Source organism: Gobio gobio (assembly GCF_949357685.1).
Source record: "Gobio gobio genome assembly, chromosome: 7".
NCBI classification, from domain to species: Eukaryota; Metazoa; Chordata; class Actinopteri; order Cypriniformes; family Gobionidae; genus Gobio; species Gobio gobio.
The window spans coordinates 54,487,940-54,513,229 of record NC_137103.1 but is presented as its reverse complement, the minus strand read 5'-3'; the positions used below and the strand labels follow the sequence as shown (position 1 = coordinate 54,513,229).

Here is a 25,290-nt window from a genome sequence, read left to right as displayed (position 1 = left end):
TCAGTGAGTCGATTCAGCGGTTTAGAGCATTATGAATCAGTGAGTCGATTCAGCGGTTTGGAGCGTTATGAATCAGTGAGTCGTTTCAACGGTTTGAAGCGTTATAAATCAGTGAGTCGTTTCAGCGGTTTGGAGCGTTATGAATCAGTGAGTCGTTTCAGCGGTTTGAAGCCTTATAAATCAGTGAGTCGATTCAGCGGTTTGGAGCGTTATGAATCAGTGAGTCGTTTCAGCAGTTTGAAGCGTTATGAATCAGTGAGTCGATTCAGCGGTTTGGATCGCCAAAGTTACACATTTCAGGAGTTTGACATGTGATCCGAATCATGAATCGACTCTCTGATTCATAACGCTTCGAAGCTTCATAATGCCGTGTTTTGAAAATGAAGTCGTTATTTAGGTTTTTTTGCGCACAAAAACTATTCTTGTCGCTTCATAAAGTTATTGTAGAACTGCTGTAGTGAGATGGACTTTGTAACGTCTTTAGTGCCTTTAATGGGTCTACAGGAAGTTATTTATTAATTTAAGTTGTAGCATATTCCTTTTGTAAAGCTACAGAACTTGTTTGACTCAATGTTTTGTCAATTTGATCCATGTGTTTATTAAGGTCTTCAATAAAATAAGATGAGAACTTAAATATTCCCAGGACTTTGTGATGTGGTGCTTTTTTTTCTGTTTTTCCATCAAACCGCAGTTTTTGCAAGTTCCTGCAATTTCATCGCATAAAATTGCAAAAATATCCCGCATTTTCCATTGCAATTTTTTAAGAAAATGTGCCGCATAATCAAGGATTTTTGCCTGCAACTATCACAAAAAAAGCTGCATTTTTCTGGAAGGACTGGATACATTTCACTTGAAAGCACTGCTGCTGGTGTGTGTGTGTGTTTAGTCTGAATCTAACTGACTTTGTTCTATTTTTAAGTGCATTCTGAACACTATTTATTTATGGAAATGCCAACCCTGTACAGCTCAGTTTAGTCTCTCTTGGATTCTGTCAGAACGAGTCAAACTTTGAATTAATGCGTCTGATAAACTAACACATATTTCATTTTATCTGGATGCAGACATACTCATAAACCAAAGTCAAAATCATCTGTAGGATTTAGGGCATTAGGGCCACGTTAAGACATGCTGGGTATTATACCATCATTTGTTCTGTTATATAACTTCAAAACAAATAAAGCCACCTATTCACTAAACGTCATTTTGGCCAGACAAGTAAAATTCAGTGTTATGCCTTTGAGTAGGAATACAGTATGTACAGTAGTGGCCAAAAGTGATGTCCGGAATGTGTTATAGATTTTCTAAGCATATTGTGTAGTTGTGCTTGGAGTTGATTGTTTTATTAGTGATAATAATTGTATAATACATGACAAATGTGCCGACATCATTAATATCCAGACTGTCAAAGAAATGATGAACGCATGGAAAAACAGGAATATTAATAACTGATTATGTTGTAGTCATTGTATGCTTTTCCTGAGCTTTTTGTTTTTCTATGCATGTTTTGCATAGTAAAATAAAACCTGTATCTTTTTAAATAATTTTGGCAGATAAATACCTTAACCACCCTCTAACAAACACTGGATTAAAAACAACCAACAACCAACCAGTTTTAAAACCCAAGAGCTGTGTTAATATAGGACAGAACATATGTTGTGTTAATTTTACCCAGAAAATTGGGTTGTTTATTTAACCCAACATTATGGGTTGATTCGTTTTTACTACAACCCCTGGCAGAAATTATGGAATCACCACTCTTGGATGTTCGCTCAGCTTTTTTACTTTAAAGCAAAAAAACAAATCACAGACATGATAAAAAAATTTTTTGTTCAATAGCTTAACGTTCTGGCTTCACAAAACATACTTCAAAAAAAGTCACAGACACTTTATATATTAATGGCATGTTTTTTTCCAGATCAAGTAGAGGAAAAAAGTATGGAATCACTCAATGTTGAGGAAAAAAAATATGGAATCATCAACAACAAAAAGTTAGTACTTTGTTGCTCCTCCTCTGGATTTTATGACCGCCTGAATCCTTTGAGGCATGGACTTCACTAAAGAAAAGCAATATTCCCCATCAATCTGGTTCCAACTTTCTCGAATAGCAGTTGACAGATCCGTTTTGCAGGATGGAGCCTTATCATGGACCAGTTTTTTAAATTTCCACCATACATTTTCAATTAGATTATAGGGGTGTAACGGTACACAAAACTGACGGTTCGGTACGTACCTCGGTTTTGAAGTCACGGTTCGGTACAGGAGTTTTACAAAATTGCTTTTTATTAAACTGAAACTTCAGGTTTACTGAAAAAAAAGTGTCTATCCTTAAATGAATTAAATTATAACTAAAAGTTAATTGAAGAAATTGCTGTAAACTATATATGGCGCCTTACTTGCACATTAAAATTAAAGGTTAACAACAGAGCCCAAATTCAGTTGCGATTTATTTTTAGGTATAAAAATATATAATATTCAAGTTCACTCATAATAACATACATACAAAATATTCACATAAGGCAGTTTTTGCAATAACTTCTAAATCGAATTATAAAATAGTTTTTTCTCCAATTCGTTGTTGAAATATAATCATTTATACACAGTGTCATTTTCATGACAGGTTTATTTAAACATAAATGAAATAATCAAGATATCATTAACAGGTTAAGTAGAATATAATGAATATAACGGCTAATATAGTTAATATATTTAGTGAACGAGTTGATTTACTCTAGTGAATAAAAGTCTGTGGACACTGAATGACTGCCTGAGGTAAATGTGATGCTACATGACATTGTTTAGTTTACAAGCGTCTTATATTGAGGTCTTTCCGCCCTTGAAACACTGATTGAGCGATTACACCACATATGATACGTGACAGTAAGTTCTAGTGTATCCTCAACATACCTTCAGATGTTCATTCATGTTTATTCTTTATGAAGAGATGATCGATCGCCTTCACAGATGATCGAGCAGCCGCTTGAACTGTGATGTGATCAGTCACGCCACATTAAAGAGCATCAAAACGGCATTTATTTATCGTTTGAATTTCGTGATAAATGGACTGAATATGTTTGTGTGGGAACTTGGATTGAAGTGTGTTTTTCGCGCTTAAAACAAGCCGACTGTTAACTGTTAAAGATTGCATTCGGAAACCGATCGGTACACGCATGCACTGAACCGAAAGCCCTGTACCGAAACGGTTCGGTACGAATACGTGTACCGTTACACCCCTATTGGATTGAGATCCGGACTGTTTGCTGGCCATGCTATTGAGTTGATGTGCCTTTCCTGAAAAAAGCTTCAACACTCTTTGCTCTGTGACAAGATACATTGTCATCCTGAAGAAATGACTTCTCCACCAAAGCCATTTTTTATGGATGGAATGAGAAAAATGTCAATGTACACCTGTGCTTTGACCGTCGAGGTAATGATTGCCATCTCCCCTGGTCCTTTACCTGTCATGCAACCCCGTTTTAATAAAAGAGTTGAAATTTGGTTGTTTTCTTCAGGTAGTAATCTTTATGTTTCGTTAGAATGGCGCCAGACAAAAGTTCCAGCATCATCTCCTTGACCAATGCAGATTCACTTAAGATCACTTTCATCCTATCATCCATATCATTGCTTCTCCTTCGCCCACTGTAACCTTGTTTTCTTCTGTTTTGATGTTAGTGCTGGTTTTCGTTTGGCTTTTCTATAGGTGAATCCCATTTCATTCAGCCGGGTTCTGTCACAAACATTAACTCCTGTTTCCGCCCATTTGTTTTTCATGTTTTGTGGTGCATTTTCTCTTTTCAAGGCATATTGCTTTGAGTTTTCTATCCTGACGCTTCAATGTCTTCCTTGGTCTGCCTGTATGTTTACCTTTTATAACCTTCCCATTTATTTTATACTTGCACCCAAATTTTAGACACAGCTGACTGGGAGCAACAGACTTCTTTGGCCACACTCTGTGTTGAAATTCCTTGTTGAAGGGGTTTTATAAACCTTTGCATTGTTTCAACTTAGTGCTGGGCGGTATACCGGTTCATACCGAATACCGATATTTATTTTTTTTATGATATGAATTTTGATGATACCGCAATACCGGTATATGTCGTTTAAACAACGTTCGGAACGCGGCGCAGCGCGTCATTGTTTGAGAGGGGACGCTTTTCACTGTTGCAGTAAGAACAGTCAGAGCAGTTGAGATCGTATTACAGCACAGCCTATGGCTGTATCCTATACTCTCATTCACTATTCCCTACGTTATCACTTTATTTGAAGGAGTGAATGAAAACGTGCGTGAAGTCGGACAACCGTTGTGTGTACATCGGCTGTACACTCGTTATTGCGGTGCAATGGGGTAGAATGAGTGCACTCAATAACGTCCACTAGGGTTTCGGACACCACTACAAAGCGCTGTCCCCTCCAAACAATGCTATATTTGAAGTTATGGGAGCGATGTCGGATTCAGCCCTTGATTATTGTTGAGAATTCAAACTACACGCGGCGCGCGAGAGAGAGCGGTTTCGGCACGCAGCGCTGCGATGAGTTTAACAACGCTCACCACATGGGTCAAATAGCACTGATATAGACCGGAGCGAGCGCGTTTAAATTTTTTATGGACATATTTCATAAACTCTAGTGCTCTAGACATGAACCAGAAGCGTGTATGCACGCATATTTCATCACGTCTTATTAAAATGAAATGTATGCACTGATAACCTATGTCTGATCACGAACGCGCTGACACGATGGATTATTCAAAAGACAATGATGTAAGTTAATAAATAAACTGACAATTCAAAGAAGAATGGGCAAAAAACGAAATGCTTTATTATTTCTGTGTTAAACTGATGTGTGCCATTCGTTCAGAGAGTGCTCTTAAATGTATTGCTAATATCCGCGTTTCTCCTCGTTTTGGCAGTTTGTTGTTATATAGGATTAGATTTTTAAAATGCTTAAGGTGCCCTCAACTCAACTTTTAATATTCAGGTGTCTGTAAGTATGATTCTGAGCGTGTTGCATGTCTGTGTTTTATTGGCTGTTGTCTCTCCACAGCATCATTTTGTAAACCTGTAGACCTATTAACTCTAGTGTGGAATTTTTCTACAATATTCACTCGTCATGACAGTAAAACAGGGTATTCTAGTCAATCTCCTGCAGTATTTTTTTTGAAAAAAATGTGTAAAATGTAAATTAACACCCTGTAAACAGTAAAATGTGATTAACACCCTGTCAGGCATAGGGGAAAAAATACCGTCATATACCGTGAAACCGATATAATTTAGAAAAATACCGTGATATACATTTTTGGTCATACCGCCCAGCACTATTTCAACTGACAACTCTTTGGTTGGGGCCATGTTTCCTTTCAATTAGCCAAGTCCAACAGCTCCTTAAGGTGTGTAAGCACTCCCTTTTAACTGCTGACTGATTCGCATTTTTAGACATGTTCTGGTATTTGTTTTAGAAATGGAAATTAAAAGATGATTCCATATTTTTTTCCTCAACATTGAGTGATTCCATACTTTTTTCCTCTACTTGTTCCTGAAAAAGACATGCCATTAATTTATAAAGTGTCAGTGACTTTTTTTGAAGTATGTTTTGTGAAGCCAGAATGTTAAGCTATTGAACAACAAAAAAAAATTGTGTTATATCTGTGATTTGTTTGTTTGCTATAAAGTAAAAAAGCTGGGTGAATATCCTCTAAGTGTGGTGATTCCATAATTTCTGGCAGGAGTTGTATAATACTAGCATGAGTACTAGCATGACAGTTCCTTTATTTTACAGCATATTTTATATGTTTATATATTTTGAATACACGTTGCCAACATTTAAGCTTGTTAACATAACCTGTCCATAAACACTCAGTGAACAGTTCTGAGGACATATTTTAACATCATAAGTATTTATATTCTGTATGATCTGAGTTACACAAAAACTACACAAACTCTGGGTTGTTACGTCTGACCCAGGACACTCAAAAAATAACCCCAAAAGGCTCAACCCAGGATTCGGGTACAAAATATAACCCAAGCTTTTTTAGAGTGCAAGTTTAGTTTCTTCACTTCACTTTATTCGATTATGTCCCTGAAGGGCAATTTTGTTTTGCAACAAGATCAAAATACATACATAAAAACAGTTTACAAACATTAAAAATACCTAAAAAACAACACAACACAAGACGGCAGCAGCCCAAAAGTCTACCTACTTCCCACAACTCCTCCCATTCCCGAATCCCGAACAAAGAAACCGCAGTAGGAATAAATGAATGTTTATACCTGTTGCATCTAACAGTGGGGAATCTAAATCTTAAATTTAGACTGTAGGGGATGGGAAGAATTCATTAAAATGGATTGGGCTTTCCTTACGACCTGACAATTATACAAGTCAGTAGGGTGGCTGTAATTTTACTACTGGTATTGACTATTTTTACCACTGCATTCTTAGCGTTGACACTAAGAACGCCATTCCAGCATAATAGAGAGAAAGTTACAACTGACTCAATGTAAGACTTGTAAAACAAGGTCATCAACGACCTGTCGAAATTAAACTTTGACAATTTCCGTAAACAAAACAGGCGTTGATGTCGCTTTTTACAAATCATCTCCACATTGGAATTGAAATTCAACTTATTATCAATCACACACCCCAAATACTTGTAAGATTCCACCAATTCAACATTCTGCTCTTTAATAATTGTGCTCAATTGATCAGTTTGATTACGTTTCTGTTCTTCCCACAAATATCAATTATTATCCTCATTATTTTGAATTTGTTGGGTCATTGAAAACCAATGTCCCCTTTTGGCCACTACTGCGTTCCTTCAACACTGTCTCAGCACAGCAGATTTATGTGTTGATTTGTGTTTATTTCATTTTGTCTTTTGTTTCAGTCTCCACTGAAGGCTTAGCGTGACGTGATCGGCAGGAGATTAAAGTTGGTGAGTTTAACTCTAATCTCAAGCAACTCAGACGTAACACAGACGGATACATTCTTCAGGACAGGAGCTTTTAAACCTGATCTGCTCTTCTCGGCCCTTGATAATGCAGGTGAGGAAGAGTTCAGATTTCAGAGATACATCTCTCTCACACACACTGGAAGACAGTTATGAATGAGTATTTTTCATTACAAACAGCATCAGTAAATACATGTATAAACACACACACACACCCTGCAGGTTCCTTCATGCTCTACATTTAGATGCACTCAGTAAGTTTGAGAGAGTCTCATGAATGATTGAAAGTCCTCTGCTGTCTCCCTCGAGACCCGCCTGACCTTCATCCAGTTAAACCTTTAATCTGCAGAGCGCTTTAACCGGCTGTAACACGAGCTGTTTTATTGTGTGCTGATCTTAAAACTAACCCTGTGCAGAGATAGTGATCATACACTAACACTCAAAGGTTTGGGGGTCGGTAAGGTTTCATAATGTTTTGAAAGACGTCTCTTCTGCTCACCAAGGCTGCTTATACGCCATCAAAAATACAGTTAAAAATCTGAAATATTATTACAATGTAAATCACCGGTTTTCTATGTGAATATATGTTAAAATATAATTTATTCCTGTGATCAAAGCTGAATTTATCATCATTACTCCAGTCTTCAATGTCACAAATCATTCAGATATGAGGATTGGCTGCTCAATTATTGTTATTGCCTCTTAATTATTAATAATAGTTCTTATATACATACATATTACGTCTGTGTACATATTACATGTATACATACATATATACGTATATATATTTATTAGGGCTGTCAAACGATTAATCGCATTCAAAATAAAAGTTTGTGTTTACATAATATATGTGTGTACTGTGTATAATTTTGTATATTTGAATACATACACATACATGTATATATTTAAGAAATATTTGCATGTATATACTGTGTATATAAATTATTTAAATATATATATATATATATATATATATATATATATATATATATATATATATATATATATATATATATATATATATATATATATATATATATATATATATATATATATATATATATATATATAAATAATTTATCATATATAAAAATATACATTTTAAATATAAATATAACGCATATATATTTATCATATGAATATTTTCTCTTAAATATACATGCATTTGTGTATATTTAACTATTATATATTATTTGTTTATACATTATGTAAATACAAAAAAAATGTTTATGTGATTAATCATTTGACAGCACTAATATATATATATATATATACACACACTCACACTCACACTCACACACACACTCACACATATATATACACACACATTTTGTCAGGATTGTTTCATTAATAAAAAGTTTTTTTTTAAAGCATTTATTTGTCATTTTGTTGCTTTTTAAATGTATTTACTGTCATTTTTTATTAGTTGAATGTGCCCTTACTGAATAAAAGTATTAATTTAAATGGTTAAATGTAAGTATCAGCTCTCTAGTTTATAAAATTGACATTATCCAGTATATCCGTCTGTAATCCATTTAAAGAAAAACATTTATTTATATAATTTTTCTATGTATCCTAATCATTTGTTAACATGTATTCATTACTCATATTCATTAATACATAGTTAGCTAACTTGATGATTTGTAAATGTACATTACTGAAATCTATAATAACAGATCACTCCATGCATTTCCTGCTTTAAACGATATGCATTGTGAAAAGCGCTATAGAAATAAATGTGAATAACTTTTCTAAATTAAACTTGAGTTGCGCGCAGTCAGAATCACCAAACCAGAAACCGCCTCGAGGGTCTCTTTTGCACATGATGATGAGCAGAACTCTTCCTCACCTTCACATCGATAGACGAGCGCCTGTGGCATTGGTTGGACACTCCGGCAGTCTGATTCATGTCTTCTTCTTCTTCTTGTTTCCAGCTGTGAGTGAAGTGGATGCTGCGGCAGATGCTCCGAGTGTGTTATCCACGCGCTCCGCCGCTGCAGCTCTCCATCAGAATCCAGCTGTGCGTCACTGAAGCATCTGTCTGACGGAGCGCAGGATCACCGTAAGACTCAGTCTGCTGGATTATGACTGTGCTCTCAATGATTTACACAAGGAGGACGCGGGCCAACAAACAATCACTAACTATAAAAAAGTTGAAGGAAAACATTTTGTTTCTACTTAGTTTAATTACATGGTTAAATACAGTAGTGGCTAAAAGTGATGTCCGGAGGGGATTGAACTTGTGGGGTCATTAAAACACTGGGTTGTTACGTCTGACCCAGGATCTGGGTTACACAAAAACTACCCAAACACTGGGTATCTAACTCAGGATATGTGTAACACAAAAACTACCCAAACACTGGGTTGTTACGTCTGACCCAGGATCTGAGTAACACATAAACTACCCAAACACTGGGTTGTTACGTCTGACCCAGGATCTGAGTAACACCACAACTACCCAAAGACTGGGTTATTACATCTGACCCAGGATCTGTGTAACACAAAAACTACCCAAACACTGGGTTGTTACGTCTGACCCAGGATCTGGGTTACACAAAAACTACCCAAACACTGGGTTGTTACGTCTGACCCAGGATCTGGGTTACACAAAAACTACCCAAACACTGGGTTGTTACGTCTGACCCAGGATCTGAGTAACACAAAAACTACCCAAACACTGGGTTATTACATCTGACCCAGGATCTGTGTAACACAAAAACTACCCAAACACTGGGTTGTTACGTCTGACCCAGGATCTGGGTTACACAAAAACTACCCAAACACTGGGTTGTTACGTCTGACCCAGGATCTGAGTAACACCACAACTACCCAAAGACTGGGTTATTACATCTGACCCAGGATCTGTGTAACACAAAAACTACCCAAACACTGGGTTGTTACGTCTGACCCAGGATCTGGGTTACACAAAAACTACCCAAACACTGGGTTGTTAAGTCTGACCCAGGATCTGGGTTACACAAAAACTACCCAAACACTGGGTTGTTACGTCTGACCCAGGATCTGGGTTACACAAAAACTACCCAAACACTGGGTTGTTACGTCTGACCCAGGATCTGGGTTACACAAAAACTACCCAAACACTGGGTTGTTACGTCTGACCCAGGATCTGGGTTACACAAAAACTACCCAAACACTGGGTTGTTACGTCTGACCCAGGATCTGGGTTACACAAAAACTACCCAAACACTGGGTTGTTACGTCTGACCCAGGATCTGAGTAACACAAAAACTACCCAAACACTGGGTTGTTACGTCTGACCCAGGATCTGAGTAACACAAAAACTACCCAAACACTGGGTTGTTACGTCTGACCCAGGATCTGGGTTACACAAAAACTACCCAAACACTGGGTCGTTACGTCTGACCCAGGATCTGAGTAACACAAAAACTACCCAAAAACTGGGTTGTTACGTCTGACCCAGGATCTGAGTAACACCACAACTACCCAAACACTGGGTATCTAACTCAGGATATGTGTAACACAAAAACTACCCAAACACTGGGTTGTTACGTCTGACCCAGGATCTGGGTTACACAAAAACTACCCAAACACTGGGTTGTTACGTCTGACCCAGGATCTGAGTAACACAAAAACTACCCAAACACTGGGTTGTTACGTCTGACCCAGGATCTGGGTTACACAAAAACTACCCAAACACTGGGTCGTTACGTCTGACCCAGGATCTGAGTAACACAAAAACTACCCAAAAACTGGGTTGTTACGTCTGACCCAGGATCTGAGTAACACAAAAACTACCCAAACACTGGGTTGTTACGTCTGACCCAGGATCTGAGTAATACAAAAACTACCCAAACACTGGGTTGTTATGTCTGACCCAGGATCTGAGTAACACCACAACTACCCAAAGACTGGGTTATTACATCTGACCCAGGATCTGTGTAACACAAAAACTACCCAAACACTGGGTTGTTACGTCTGACCCAGGATCTGGGTTACACAAAAACTACCCAAACACTGGGTTGTTAAGTCTGACCCAGGATCTGGGTTACACAAAAACTACCCAAACACTGGGTTGTTACGTCTGACCCAGGATCTGGGTTACACAAAAACTACCCAAACACTGGGTTGTTACGTCTGACCCAGGATCTGGGTTACACAAAAACTACCCAAACACTGGGTTGTTACGTCTGACCCAGGATCTGGGTTACACAAAAACTACCCAAACACTGGGTTGTTACGTCTGACCCAGGATCTGGGTTACACAAAAACTACCCAAACACTGGGTTGTTACGTCTGACCCAGGATCTGGGTTACACAAAAACTACCCAAACACTGGGTTGTTACGTCTGACCCAGGATCTGGGTTACACAAAAACTACCCAAACACTGGGTTGTTACGTCTGACCCAGGATCTGAGTAACACAAAAACTACCCAAACACTGGGTTGTTACGTCTGACCCAGGATCTGGGTTACACAAAAACTACCCAAACACTGGGTTATTACGTCTGACCCAGGATCTGAGTAACACAAAAACTACCCAAACACTGGGTTGTTACGTCTGACCCTGGATCTGTGTAACACATAAACTACCCAAACACTGGGTTGTTACGTCTGACCCAGGATCTGTGTAACACAAAAACTACCCAAAGACTGGGTTGTTACGTCTGACCCAGGATCAGGGAACACAAAACTACCCAAACACTGGGTTGTTACGTCTGACCCAGGATCTGAGTAACACATAAACTACCCAAACACTGGGTTGTTACGTCTGACCCAGGATCTGTGTAACACAAAAACTACCCAAACACTGGGTTGTTACGTCTGACCCAGGATCTGAGTAACACAAAAACTACCCAAACACTGGGTTGTTACGTCTCACCCAGGATCTGAGTAACACAAAAACTACCCAAACACTGGGTTGTTACGTCTGACCCAGGATCTGAGTAACACAAAAACTACCCAAACACTGGGTTGTTACGTCTGACCCAGGATCTGAGTAACACATAAACTACCCAAACACTGGGTTGTTACGTCTGACCCAGGATCTGAGTAACACAAAAACTACCCAAACACTGGGTTGTTACGTCTGACCCAGGATCTGATTAACACAAAAACTACCCAAACACTGGGTTGTTACGTCTGTCCCAGGATCTGTGTAACACAAAAACTACCCAAACACTGGGTTGTTACGTCTGACCCAGGATCTGAGTAACACAAAAACTACCCAAACACTGGGTTGTTACGTCTGACCCAGGATCTGAGTAACACAAAAACTACCCAAACACTGGGTCGTTACGTCTGTCCCAGGATCTGTGTAACACAAAAACTACCCAAACACTGGGTTGTTACGTCTGACCCAGGATCTGAGTAACACAAAAACTACCCAAACACTGGGTTGTTACGTCTGACCCAGGATCTGAGTAACACAAAAACTACCCAAACACTGGGTTGTTACGTCTGACCCAGGATCTGAGTAACACAAAAACTACCCAAACACTGAAAAAAAACCCAGACGTTTTTATAAGCTGTTGACCCAAAAAACGAGCGTTTAAGTACAAAAAAGTGGATTCAGGCCATTGAGACAGAGCGCGCGGGTCATATTACACTGAGAACTACGACGACTAGATGGGAACGTAATCAGCGACAGTAAATATAATATATAAAACGGACATTTGGATATTTGACTTAACAGTGACAAAATGTTTACTGCACATATAGACATACTGAGTGTCAGGATCCCAAAATTTCCCCATTCTTCAGCTGAAGCTTCACTTCGTATTGCCTGTATCCACTTTTATCTTCTTAAACGCTCTGTTTTTTTGGGTCGACAGCTTATAAAAACTTATTTCTGTGTTTTTTAGCTTGTTTGCTGTACACCTCGTCACATATCAGCTTTTAGACATTGTTCTGTTTTTTGTTATAATCCGAAATGACAATGAGGCAGCCTCACGCAATGCAAAGTCAATAAAGAGGTGTGGGCGTGGCCTAAATATGCTCTGTTTCTATGCTATGTTTTGTTTTCTTAGCGCTGCTGCTGGTGCGTGGCGATGATGTCACAGATAGGCAGACTGAATGGAGTAACGTTTAACGCCTTTATCATTAAAAGTGCTAAGAAAAAACATCCATATAAAGTCTGACGTGCTTAAATCCAATGCGTTATTTCCTATTATCGATACAATCGATTGATTACCTTTTAAAACGATGTTAGATCGATATATGTCGTCCGGAAGGCAAACTTGCCGAGCACAGATCGATGTAGTTAGATCATAGGAAAATAAATCGATACATCCATGTAGTAGATGAATCGTTACACCCCTAGTACAGATGTAATGCTTTTCTTGTTTAGCATCTATAAATGTTTCTTAAAATGTGCTTATGGTACTGATGTTTCATTGCTTTCACTTCTGACACATATCGAATGATCTCCATATCTTAAAATGTTTGCATTTTTCTTCAGTTATTGTATTTTCTAAATGCTCTAATTGTAGTGGAGATTGTTTGTCGAGGTTGTTTGAGAACCAGTGGAGAACCGGCCACAGGGTCATGAAGGACCAGTGGAGAACCGGCCACAGGGTCATGAAGGACCAGTGGAGAACCGGCCACAGGGTCATGAAGGACCAGTGGAGAACCGGCCACAGGGTCATGAAGGACCAGTAGAGAACCGGCCACAGGGTCATGGAGGACCAGTGGAGAACCGGCCACAGGGTCATGAAGGACCAGTAGAGAACCGGCCACAGGGTCATGGAGGACCAGTGGAGAACCGGCCACAGGGTCATGAAGGACCAGTAGAGAACCGGCCACAGGGTCATGGAGGACCAGTGGAGAACCGGCCACAGGGTCATGAAGGAACAGAGGAGAACCGGCCACAGGGTCATGAAGGACCAGTAGAGAACCGGCCACAGGGTCATGAAGGACCAGTGGAGAACCGGCCACAGGGTCATGAAGGACCAGTGGAGAACCGGCCACAGGGTCATGAAGGACCAGTGGAGAACCGGCCACAGGGTCATGGAGGACCAGTGGAGAACCGGCCACAGGGTTATGAAGGACCAGTGGAGAACCGGCCACAGGGTCATGGAGGACCAGTAGAGAACTGGCCACAGGGTCATGAAGGACCAGTGGAGAACCGGCCACAGGGTCATGGAGGACCAGTGGAGAACCGGCCACAGGGTCATGAAGGACCAGTGGAGAACCGGCCACAGGGTCATGAAGGACCAGTGGAGAACCGGCCACAGGGTCATGAAGGACCAGTGGAGAACCGGCCACAGGGTCATGAAGGACCAGTAGAGAACCGGCCACAGGGTCATGGAGGACCAGTGGAGAAACGGCCACAGGGTCATGAAGGACCAGTAGAGAACCGGCCACAGGGTCATGAAGGACCAGTGGAGAACCGGCCACAGGGTTATGAAGGACCAGTGGAGAACCGGCCACAGGGTCATGGAGGACCAGTAGAGAACCGGCCACAGGGTCATGAAGGACCAGTGGAGAACCGGCCACAGGGTCATGGAGGACCAGTGGAGAACCGGCCACAGGGTCATGAAGGACCAGTGGAGAACCGGCCACAGGGTCATGAAGGACCAGTGGAGAACCGGCCACAGGGTCATGAAGGACCAGTAGAGAACCGGCCACAGGGTCATGGAGGACCAGTGGAGAACCGGCCACAGGGTCATGAAGGACCAGTAGAGAACCGGCCACAGGGTCATGGAGGACCAGTGGAGAACCGGCCACAGGGTCATGAAGGACCAGTAGAGAACCGGCCACAGGGTCATGGAGGACCAGTGGAGAACCGGCCACAGGGTCATGAAGGACCAGTAGAGAACCGGCCACAGGGTCATGGAGGACCAGTGGAGAACCGGCCACAGGGTCATGGAGGACCAGTGGAGAACCGGCCACAGGGTCATGAAGGACCAGTGGAGAACCGGCCACAGGGTCATGAAGGAACAGTGGAGAACCGGCCACAGGGTCATGGAGGACCAGTGGAGAACCGGCCACAGGGTCATGAAGGACCAGTGGAGAACCGGCCACAGGGTCATGGAGGACCAGTGGAGAACCGGCCACAGGGTCATGAAGGACCAGTGGAGAACCGCCCACAGGGTCATGAAGGAACAGTGGAGAACCGGCCACAGGGTCATGAAGGACCAGTGGAGAACCGCCCACAGGGTCATGAAGGAACAGTGGAGAACCGGCCACTGGGTCATGAAGGAACAGTGGAGAACCGGCCACAGGGTCATGGGCGGCCGAGGCTCATTGATGCCGTGTGGTCCGATCAAACAGACGAGCTACTGGAGCTCAAACTGCTCAAGATGTTAAATGGTTAGTTCACCCAAAAATGAAAATTCTGTCATTAATTACTCACCCTCATGTCGTTGGACACCCGTAAGACCTCCGTTCATATTCGGAACACAAATGAAGATATTTTAGTGTAAAGCTGATGCTGAGAAAGGCTTCAGATAGGCCTCCATTGGCATTCAGTACATTGACACTTCCAAGATCCATGAAAGGCACTTAAAACGTCGTTACAAAGTCCATCTCACCACAGTGACTCTACAATAATTTTACGATGCGACGACAATAGTTTTTGTGCGCAAAAAAAATCAAAATAACACCTTTTTCCAACTTGTTCTTGTCTTCCGTGTGTGCCTCCACGACGCATGCGCGAGAATATGACGTAGCGCCGGCGTTCGGGAATCCATGAAATACACACTTAAGCCCCATTTTGAGAACTACGCCGAGACCTAAAGCACGATCAATGTAGAATTCATCAGCTTAGACACGCGCGTCTTCCTCTGCTCGTAAACAAATCGCTTCTGGGTCATGTGTCCGAACGCCGGATCTACGTCATATTCTCGCGCATGCGTCGTGGAGGCACACACGGAAGTCGAGAACAAGTTGGATAAAGGTGTTATTTAGATTTTTTTTTGCGCACAAAAACTATTGTCGTCGCATCGTAAAATTATTGTAGAGTCACTGTGGTGAGATGGACTTTGTAACGACGTTTTAAGTGCCTTTTATGGGTCTTGGGAGTGTTAATGTACTGAATGCCAATGGAGGCCTATCTGAAGCCTTTCTCAGCCATCAGCTTTCAACTAAAATATCTTCATTTGTGTCTGAAGATGAACGGAGGTCTGACGGGTGTCCAACGACATGAGGGTGAGTAATTAATGACAGAATTTTCATTTTTGGGTGAACTAACCCTTTAATGCTGGTTCTGATAGAATGGGGTCAGAATACACAGAGCATCTCAGTTTGTTGGGTAGAAGGCGTGGCGGCGGAGGCAGTGATGCTTTGGGCAATGTTCTGCTGGGAAACCTTGGGTCCTCCATCATGTGGATGTTCCTTTGACACGTCCCACCTACCTAAGCATTGTTGAGCCCATGTCCAGCCTTTCACAGAAACGGTATTCCCTGTGGCTGTGGCTCTTTCAGCAGATAATGCGCCGCCACAAAGCACAAATGCTTCAGGAATGGTTTGAGGAGTGGGTCAGGGGACCAACACAATATTATGTTATGCCTAATCGGTGTATATGGATAGAATTCATAAATGAAGGCCATAATACTAATGTTTCCCACTGGATGGAGCCACAGGATAACACATCTTTTCATATCTCAGTTTGTGTATGGCTCAATAGATGGACTTGTATTAAAGGGGCTATATGCAACTTTTTCCCAAAAATAAACATAACAATAGCCTTTTTATTTTACCATTTATGACTCAAACATCTCCTGATGAGCATACTGACACCTTGTCCGCTCACAGTGGGTGCACCTATAAGCCTGTATCCTATTTTTCCGGGTCGTTTTTTCCCGCGCTTTCTGCGGATGTGACGTCACCACCGCTGCGAGAGCGAGCAGAAAATAAGAGCAGTTCTGTTTTTTGGCCACAGGTGTCAGTCGCGAGTTTAAATTTCAGAAAAACGCATATAGCCCCTTTAAACTGCATTGTGTCATTTATCTTCTATGTCGTTTCCCACAATGCTTCAGAACCAAGACTGTGAAACAGCCAACAGGAAAAAGAATAAAAGGCATGACTTGCATTGCATCAGCTATAGCCAAGTTAGCCAACTCCATTTGAAGATATAAGATCACTCGACTGCTGCTGAGAGGGATGGATTTGATAATGTCCCTACAAACTTAAATGCTAACGGGTCACTGTGTCAAATCAACCAAATCTGGCAAACTTCCCCGGCTCAAATGTTTGATTTTGTTAGTATTTTTTCTAAAGAAAGCACTTTAAGGCATCCATGTGATGTGATGGTATTTCCCGATCTTCTGGAACATTTAACTTAACTAAATTAAAAGGTCAAATGTTTCATCACGTCAGAGTTTTCTTCTTGTTCTTCTAAGAGGTAAACAGAGACGAGTAAACTTTAATCCGTCCTTGTGTCAGAGAATCTTCACAAAGGCTGTTTTTCAGATATGAATTCCTGCAGGCGGAAACTATTTATGCTATACACCTTTAGGGCTTCTACACTTCTGGACGGCCTCAAGTTCACGTTCAACTGGTTTCTCATGTGTGTGTAGTTTAGCTCCTTCAGTTCCAGCACTGTCTGCCTGAAGAAAAGCAGGACAAACCTTCAGCGCTGATGTTAGGGGTTTAATTTACAAAAGAGATCCAACATAACCCAAATATCTTCAACCTGCAGAACTCCACGTTTTAGGGAAGATCAGGTAACATTTGAACTTTGTTCTTATTAGTGCTACCACTGTACAGAATTTTTTAATGCCACAATATCACTTCTATCACAAAACAGTCACCAAATATGGAACCTCGAGTCTCACACCTTTCCCACGATGTGTTTAAAAGTGTTATCAATGACTAATTTACCTCACACACCTCTGAGTAATAGATAGTCAAACATTATTTTGAAAACCAGAAAGTCTTGCACGCTATCTGTGAAATATCAAGCGCAGTGTTTTGGTCCCATGACCTTCATCAGGCATACACGTGTATAAAGGTCATTTGGTCGAATGATTATAAAAATAGTTAAAATAACCCACTAAAAGTACCGCTTTGCCTCAGCTCCTCAGCGCAGATAAATATGGCTTGCATAAATGAATACATTAATAATGCATGTAATTATGGCATTTTATGAAATAGCTTTGAAGAGCTTTATAGTGATTCTTATCACAGTTCAGGGATTGTCCACCACAGGACATCAAAGAGCAGCCTGACCAGCAGTAAATGAGCTCGGTCACTGTAACACCGCTCCTGTGCTTCAGATAACCTCTCTGTGCACTGAAAACAGGAAGTTCTGGCTGTGCTTGTGGCTTGTTTGTCCGCTGATTTCCATCTTGCTTCATTTCCACATCAATTCTAACGCAAGAGCTCTGAACTCAACACAAACTTCTCTAATAATGAATGCAAATCATACAGTAGTGATGTATGGAGGGGATATTATTGTTTTTAATGACCCTTTAAGTTTGATTAAACATGGAGAAAATATTAGAGATTTTTAATATCTAGAACAAAAGACACTATATCCGACAAAATGATTTGTCTACTACAGGTTTTATATGCAAAAAACAAATGCATAGAAAAACAAAAATACATAAACATAATCAGTATTTTGTTGGTTCTCTCTTGTTTTTGTACGTCATTTCTTTGTATGACTGCATGCACTGTAAACCCTAACGCTCGAAATACTTAACTGGTTTGAGTAGGACAAACTTAAATTAAACAAATGAGTTCAGTCAAATTAACGAGCTATGAGTATTAAAACTTTATTTTTCTTTTGAGTTCACAAAACTGACACATTTCGACTAATCTGAACGGTTTCATTGTTTTGAGTTGTATGAACTCATTTCCTTTGATTTAGACGAATTTAAGTTGAACTGAAACTGGGCTGGGATTTTTTATTTCCCAGCATGCTTTGCCCATGGCTACGGAAGCCCTGAACCGCAAAGTAAAAAAAAAAAAAAATCTAGATTTTCGTGATTAAAGTCGAAATATTTCGAGATTAAAATCTAAATTACAAATGCAGCCTCATTGACGGAACACATACACAGAATTATTGGTTTAGGCCAAAACTGCTGTGATTATGAATATAATTAAATAAACCCTTTTATCACTATTATCTTATACATTAATATCTGCTCTGAGAGCAAAACCGAATTAAAAATCCTGCACTTTTTTTGGATGTGTGTTCACATAAAGATTTCTAGGGGTCAGATTTAAACTCAGAGAGACCAACGCGTGACCTGACGGATTTAGATTATTCCTCTCCAAAATGAGATGATCATGTGAGCCTTATGTATAGTGTAACCCTGAGGGTTGAAGCCGCACAATTTGGCATGTTTTATTGCATTATCACAAATAAAACGGTCAACTCCAAGCACAACTACTGTATATCTGAAAGCAACTATTCTTAAACTAATCTTAAAGGGGTCATAACACACACAGTTTCTGCCAGTCTCATGTTAATCTTGAGTATCTATAGTTGATCCTTCATATCTCCCAAGAGTCTTTAGTTTTATCATATTTATAAAAGACGGATACACTGCACCGATTCTTTCTGAAAACAGCCGAACTCGTGGAGGAGAGCAGTGGGCGGAGCTAAAGAGGTGGCATCATCCCTGGAGAACTCTTGATTCTCTATACGTTGTTGTTGTTCACATTATATGCACTTACGCGCCGATTGCCAACAAACACACACACACACACACACACACACACACACACACACACACACACACACACACACACACACACACACACACACACACACACACACACACACACACATCATGGCATTATCCCTAGATAACTCTTGATTCTCTATACGTTGGTATTGTTCACATTATTATGCACTTACATGCCGATTGCCAACAAAACACACACACACACACACACGAAGCTCGATGATGGACGTGCTCGCTCTGAATGATGTGTGTGTGTGTGTGTGTGTGTGTGTGTGTGTGTGTGTGCTCATCCAGGAGAAATGCCAACACAAGCAATCCCGCCCTTTATGAAGTCATACAGGGCCATACTCTGAAAAAACTTTCGGAAACTGGATTGAATCCTGAAGGAGTGTATTTGGCACAGAAATACTCCGTCATCCGATTTGAATGACTTTAGAATTAATTAAAGCTGCACTATGTAAAAAAATTTCAGTCAAATCTCCAAAAACCACTAGGCCAGTGTTATATATTTGTGACCCGTTACGGCAACCAGGGACACAAGTCGGCAGCACAAGTTTCGAGCAAAATGAGAATGAAGCGGTTTTTTTTTCAAAATTGGTGATTTTCACTTTTTTGCCGAATCTGTTAGTTGAGATCATGAAGAAGCCTCTCCATGTTTGAGATAGCAGTATTGGTATATTTAAAAGCATACACTGAGGTTGAAATCGCCTTGTTTTTAGGAGATTCTAGCATGCAGCAGAGGCGTGTTTCTCTTTTGTTATTGTTTGTAAGGGAAGCGTGGCTCAGTGTTGCCAAGTCCGCTGTTTTTCATGTTCGCGGGTTGAAGCGACCCCAATTATGTGATATTTAGCCCCGGGAATGTGAATTTTAGTAGGCAACCATGCCAAAAAAACACATATTTTACCCCCTGAAACGCGATTGGGCTTGTTTTGGGCTAGTTTTGAGTAGCATTTGTGCGGGTTTTGTTGTGAAAACCTGGCAACCCTGGTGGCTGATACACGAGCAGTGAGCAACGAGCAGCTGATACGAAGTACAAACCTCCCAGATAACACAATGTCTGAAGCAGTAAAGAACCAACACGATCATCTTTCCCTTGTGCAGAAAGAGAGGGCTGAGTACAATGACATGACTGAAAATAAACATACATGCAGGTCCTTGAAAGTGCTTGAATTTATTTTGTGCAAGAAGTTTTCTGGAAGAAATTCCATATTATTCTCTCCGGTCCAATAATGTGTTATTTCGCGAACACTTCGTGGACTATGCTTGATTTACGTTTGTTACTTGCATTTATGCATTACATTAAGTGTTTCCCGCGTGAGGTACTTTGTGTTGTACATTGCCATGATGTTCACGCGCGCACAAAACCACTACGGTACCTCAGCGTTTCACAGACACACCGTGAAATATTGCAAAAATAGTCTGGTTACATGAGCCTAATAGCCTGGATGCCAGCCGAACTTAGCCCCGCCCACAACATTTTTACTCTGGCAGTTCGGTCTGGACTTTCTCCGTAGAGAAGTAATTATGCCCAATGAAATTGTCGGGGCGGGCTTTAGACGATGATGGACAGATGATCAACAGTAACGTAATCATCCACGTCATCAAAGAGCGATTGGGTTCAATTTGTTCTAATCCTAAACGGAGAACTTGTTGTATATGCATTCACCTTTACTATTTCTCTCAGAAATGATGATCGTGTTGGTAAGTACTCTGTGTATCCTTAAATTCTTTTTTTACAACACCGGCAAAGATCGTTTACACTCTTTTTCAATCTTTTTCTTCCAACGTAACTTATTCCAGCGTGCGTGCAGGGACAGGGTTGCCAAGTTTTTCAACAAAACCGCCCAATTGCTAACGTTCCTCAAAACTAGCCATAAACAAGCCCAATAGCTTTCCTGGGGGGTTCTCCGGGGGAAAAAAAGGCATTTGGGGGGTAAAATATGTGTTATTTTGGCAGGGCTGGCAGGTAAAAATCGCATTCCTGGGTCTGTATATCATAATCGGGGTCGCTTCAACCAGCGGACTTGGCAACACAGTGCAGTTGAGTTCTGTTGACATTTGACAACTAACGTTATGCGTCGCTCCGTTGCTCTGATTGGTTGTAGGTCTATCCAATTGAGGTCTTTCCTGGTTCGGTTGAAACACGCCCCATAATCACAGCCCAACGGAGCAGATCAGACTCATATTCTGACTAGAATTGAGTATGATCAGGCTATGAGCCTAAGCTCTTTTCAATAAAATCCATGCAAAAGTTAATATCAGATCATTTTAGAATACAGTATAGGATGTACCGAATATTCTTCAGTTTTATGCAAAACAGAAATATGACAAATAGAATTTCAGACCTCTGTCATATGGCCAAAAGTAAAGTCCTTGAAAGGTTCTTGAATTTGAAGTTAACCAAGCTGTAGGAATGCTGTATTAACAACTATCCAAACTGTTTTAGACCTAAAAGAGCCTTTGTAGGCCTATGTTATCCTTAAATGTCAGAGAAAAGAACAGAATCAGAGATTTTTTTTTTTCTTATAGAAAATTGTACTTTGCATATTATACTATAAAAACACATAATTATAGTTGATTGTAGTTTATCATAGTTGATCATGACGGTTATCACAGAATCCTGTTAAAAAGTCCCAATGCTACACAATGAAATCAATTCACCAAGTTTTATGTAGAAAGCAAATAACAAATAAAAATGTTTTATAAAAAGATAAAACTCACATATTTCAGCCTCTAAATCATCTTTAGTCAAAAAAGATAAATTACTGACATTTACAATGCACATTATCCTTTATTATTAATAGTATGCGGTCCGATTGTAACCATGCAGCTTTACAGGGGGAGCTTTACATTTATCTAAATGAGATGTAAATGAGCCCTATTGTCACTCCCAGCAGGTGAGAACAAAATCTTTAGAGGCAAATATCTCCCTGTTAAGCTTTTTTGAGTGCCTACATTCAAATGGCCACAACTTCTCCAAATATTATCAGATTTCCATGTGTTGCACATCACTGGAAAGTTTGGAGACTACACTTTCAGAATCTGTAAATAACTCAAAATGCCCCAGAACCGACTTGTGTCCCTACCTTCCGTGACTGGTCACATTTTGTTCAGTTGAGTACTTACAATGTCCCAAATGTTTCCAACTATTTGTAAATCGTGAGAAATTGCTATTTTAACCGAGGAACCGGGACGTGTGAGGGCGTGGCCTGTCGATGACATCATATCTGCGTTCCCCTCGGTTTCTGGTTTTATTCTGCAGAAACGCTTTACTCTCACTGAAGTGTGAACAAGTGTCATAGCAGCTGCTGAGAGAACACACAGAGTAATGCCATCACATCATCAACACACTCAGATGTGTCTAATATGATCAAGGAGGAGAGGAGGTGGCGCCGGCGACTGTGTCATAATAAAAAATCAGAGGATGGGGACATGGGGGTCATAAAGGGATGGACATGGTCAGAAACAATGCTCAGGTAGGCCGTGGCATTTAAACGATGCCCAATTGGCACTAAGGGGCCTAAAGTGTGCCAAGAAAACATCCCCCACACCATTACACCACCACCACCAGCCTGCACAGTGGGAACAAGGCATGATGGATCCATGTTCTCATTCTGTTTACGCCAAATTCTGACTCTACCATCTGAATGTCTCAACAGAAATCGAGACTCATCAGACCAGGCAACATTTTTCCAGTCTTCAACTGTCCAATTTTGGTGAGCTCGTGCAAATTGTAGCCTCTTTTTCCTCTTTGTAGTGGAGATGAGTGGTACCCGGTGGGGTCTTCTGCTGTTGTAGCCCATCCGCCTCAAGGTTGTGTGTGTTGTGGCTTCACAAATGCTTTGCTGCATACCTCGGTTGTAACGAGTGGTTATTTCAGTCAAAGTTGCTCTTCTATCAGCTTGAATCAGTCGGCCCATTCTCCTCTGACCTCTAGCATCAACAAGGCATTTTCGCCCAAAGGACTGCCGCATACTGGATGCTTTTCCCTTTTCACACCATTCTTTGTAAACCCTAGAAATGGCTGTGCGTGAAAATCCCAGTAACTGAGCAGATTGTGAAATACTCAGACCGGCCCGTCTGGCACCAACAACCATGCCACGCTCAAAATTGCTTAAATCCCCTTTCTTTCCCATTCTGACATTCAGTGTGGAGTTCAGGAGATTGTCTTGACCAGGACCACAGCCCTAAATGCATTGAAGCAACAGCCATGTGATTGGTTGATTAGATAATTGCATTAATGAGAAATTGAACAGGTGTTCCTAATATTCCTTTAGGTGAGTGTACACTCTAAAAAAAAAGGCTCGTAATCATAGGGGAACCTTTTTTAGTGCTATATAGCACCAATTTTGGTGCTTCAGTGGTTCTTCAGTGGTTCTTCAGCGGTGCTATATAGCACCTTAGTCAAAGAACCGGTGAAGAACCTCTGAAGAACCGCTGAAGAACCTCTGAAGAACCGCTGAAGAACCACTGAAGCACCAAAATTGGTGCTATATAGCACTAAAAAAGGTTCCCCTATGATTACGAGCCAAGAACCATTTTTGGTGCAATATAGAACCTTTTTTTTTTTAGAGTGTATATTTTAGTGCAATAATATTTATTGAATATATTGAGGAGATCTTTTGGTACTAAATACTATTTGTGCAATAATTATTGTCAATTAATGACCACTTAAAATATTTTTCTTCCAATATTTGTATTATTTATATTCCAATTAGTGTAGTAATTAAGGTTAAAATAGAGAATTCCAATTCAAAGAGGCAAATTAGAGTCATTTTGTGGCTAGAAAAATAACAATTTTAATTTGTAATGCCATTACCCACTAGGTGCCTTAATGGCTCTTTAATCAATATACATGTATCTAGTAGCTCAAAAAAGTATTGCAGTTTTGCATTTTAATAAATATTTAGATATGATCAAACACTAGATTTCTTTAAATGTGAAATTTTAAAACGTTAATAACTTACATCCTAATATTTTTCAGGGGCGTTGGACTGGGGGTAAAACCAGTACTGATTACCAGGGCCCCAAGCTATGGCAGAGAAGGCCCTTGAAAAGTCTGGAATATATTTTAACATGGAACATGGGGTCATCAGGACTGCCTAGGGCCTGGGATTTTGTGCTACGCCCCTGTTAATGATACTTATAAAAGCACAAACAAGTGATTATTAATGAATGCGAGCACATATAATTTAACCCAAGAAACGTTTAAAATAGTGCTAAAACAAACTTATTTTTCCTTATATGTACAGTAGGCTATATACATATGAGTTGATACTGAATCAAGATCGAAATCGATATCGCCCCCCTCTTAACAAAACCAAAAAAAATCACTCAACCTGAACTTAAAAGTTGGCAACCCTGTACTTCAGTAACGTTAATAATCACATCCATGAACATGATTTCTGCCCGAGTCCTATCCCGATTCTTTCATGTCTTTATTTGCCCCAAACATGGGTTGAAAAAACATATAATTATGGTCAATAACAATAGAGATGTTTGCCTCAACAAGCAATAACCATAGGGATGTATTTTTGATTTATTATTTACTTATTTAAGGGGATTATTGAGCTCGAAGCCTTTATTATTAATGCTGCTTTTGGATATAAACGCATCCGCCACATGCATAAATGTTAATGTAATAAAAAGTATTCGTTGATCTTGTTTCAGAAGGTCCCTTTCACTGTTTTATGAACTTTCAAAACTAGTCTAATCTCTTCTTATGATATCCTG

At 40.3% G+C, this 25,290-nt stretch overlaps 1 protein-coding gene across 1 annotated transcript in view; it reads right to left on the bottom strand.

Moving 5' to 3' along the window:
- LOC307128849 (inactive dipeptidyl peptidase 10) overlaps positions 1–9,016 on the bottom strand; it is a 51,644-nt gene extending 42,628 nt beyond the window's left edge. The window contains exon 1 of the mRNA XM_079820858.1: positions 8,790–9,016. Coding sequence (XP_079676984.1) covers positions 8,790–8,849 — 60 coding nt within the window. The 5' untranslated portion in view covers positions 8,850–9,016. The remainder of the gene's footprint in view (positions 1–8,789) is intronic.
- Between the last annotated feature and the right edge of the window lie 16,274 nt (positions 9,017–25,290).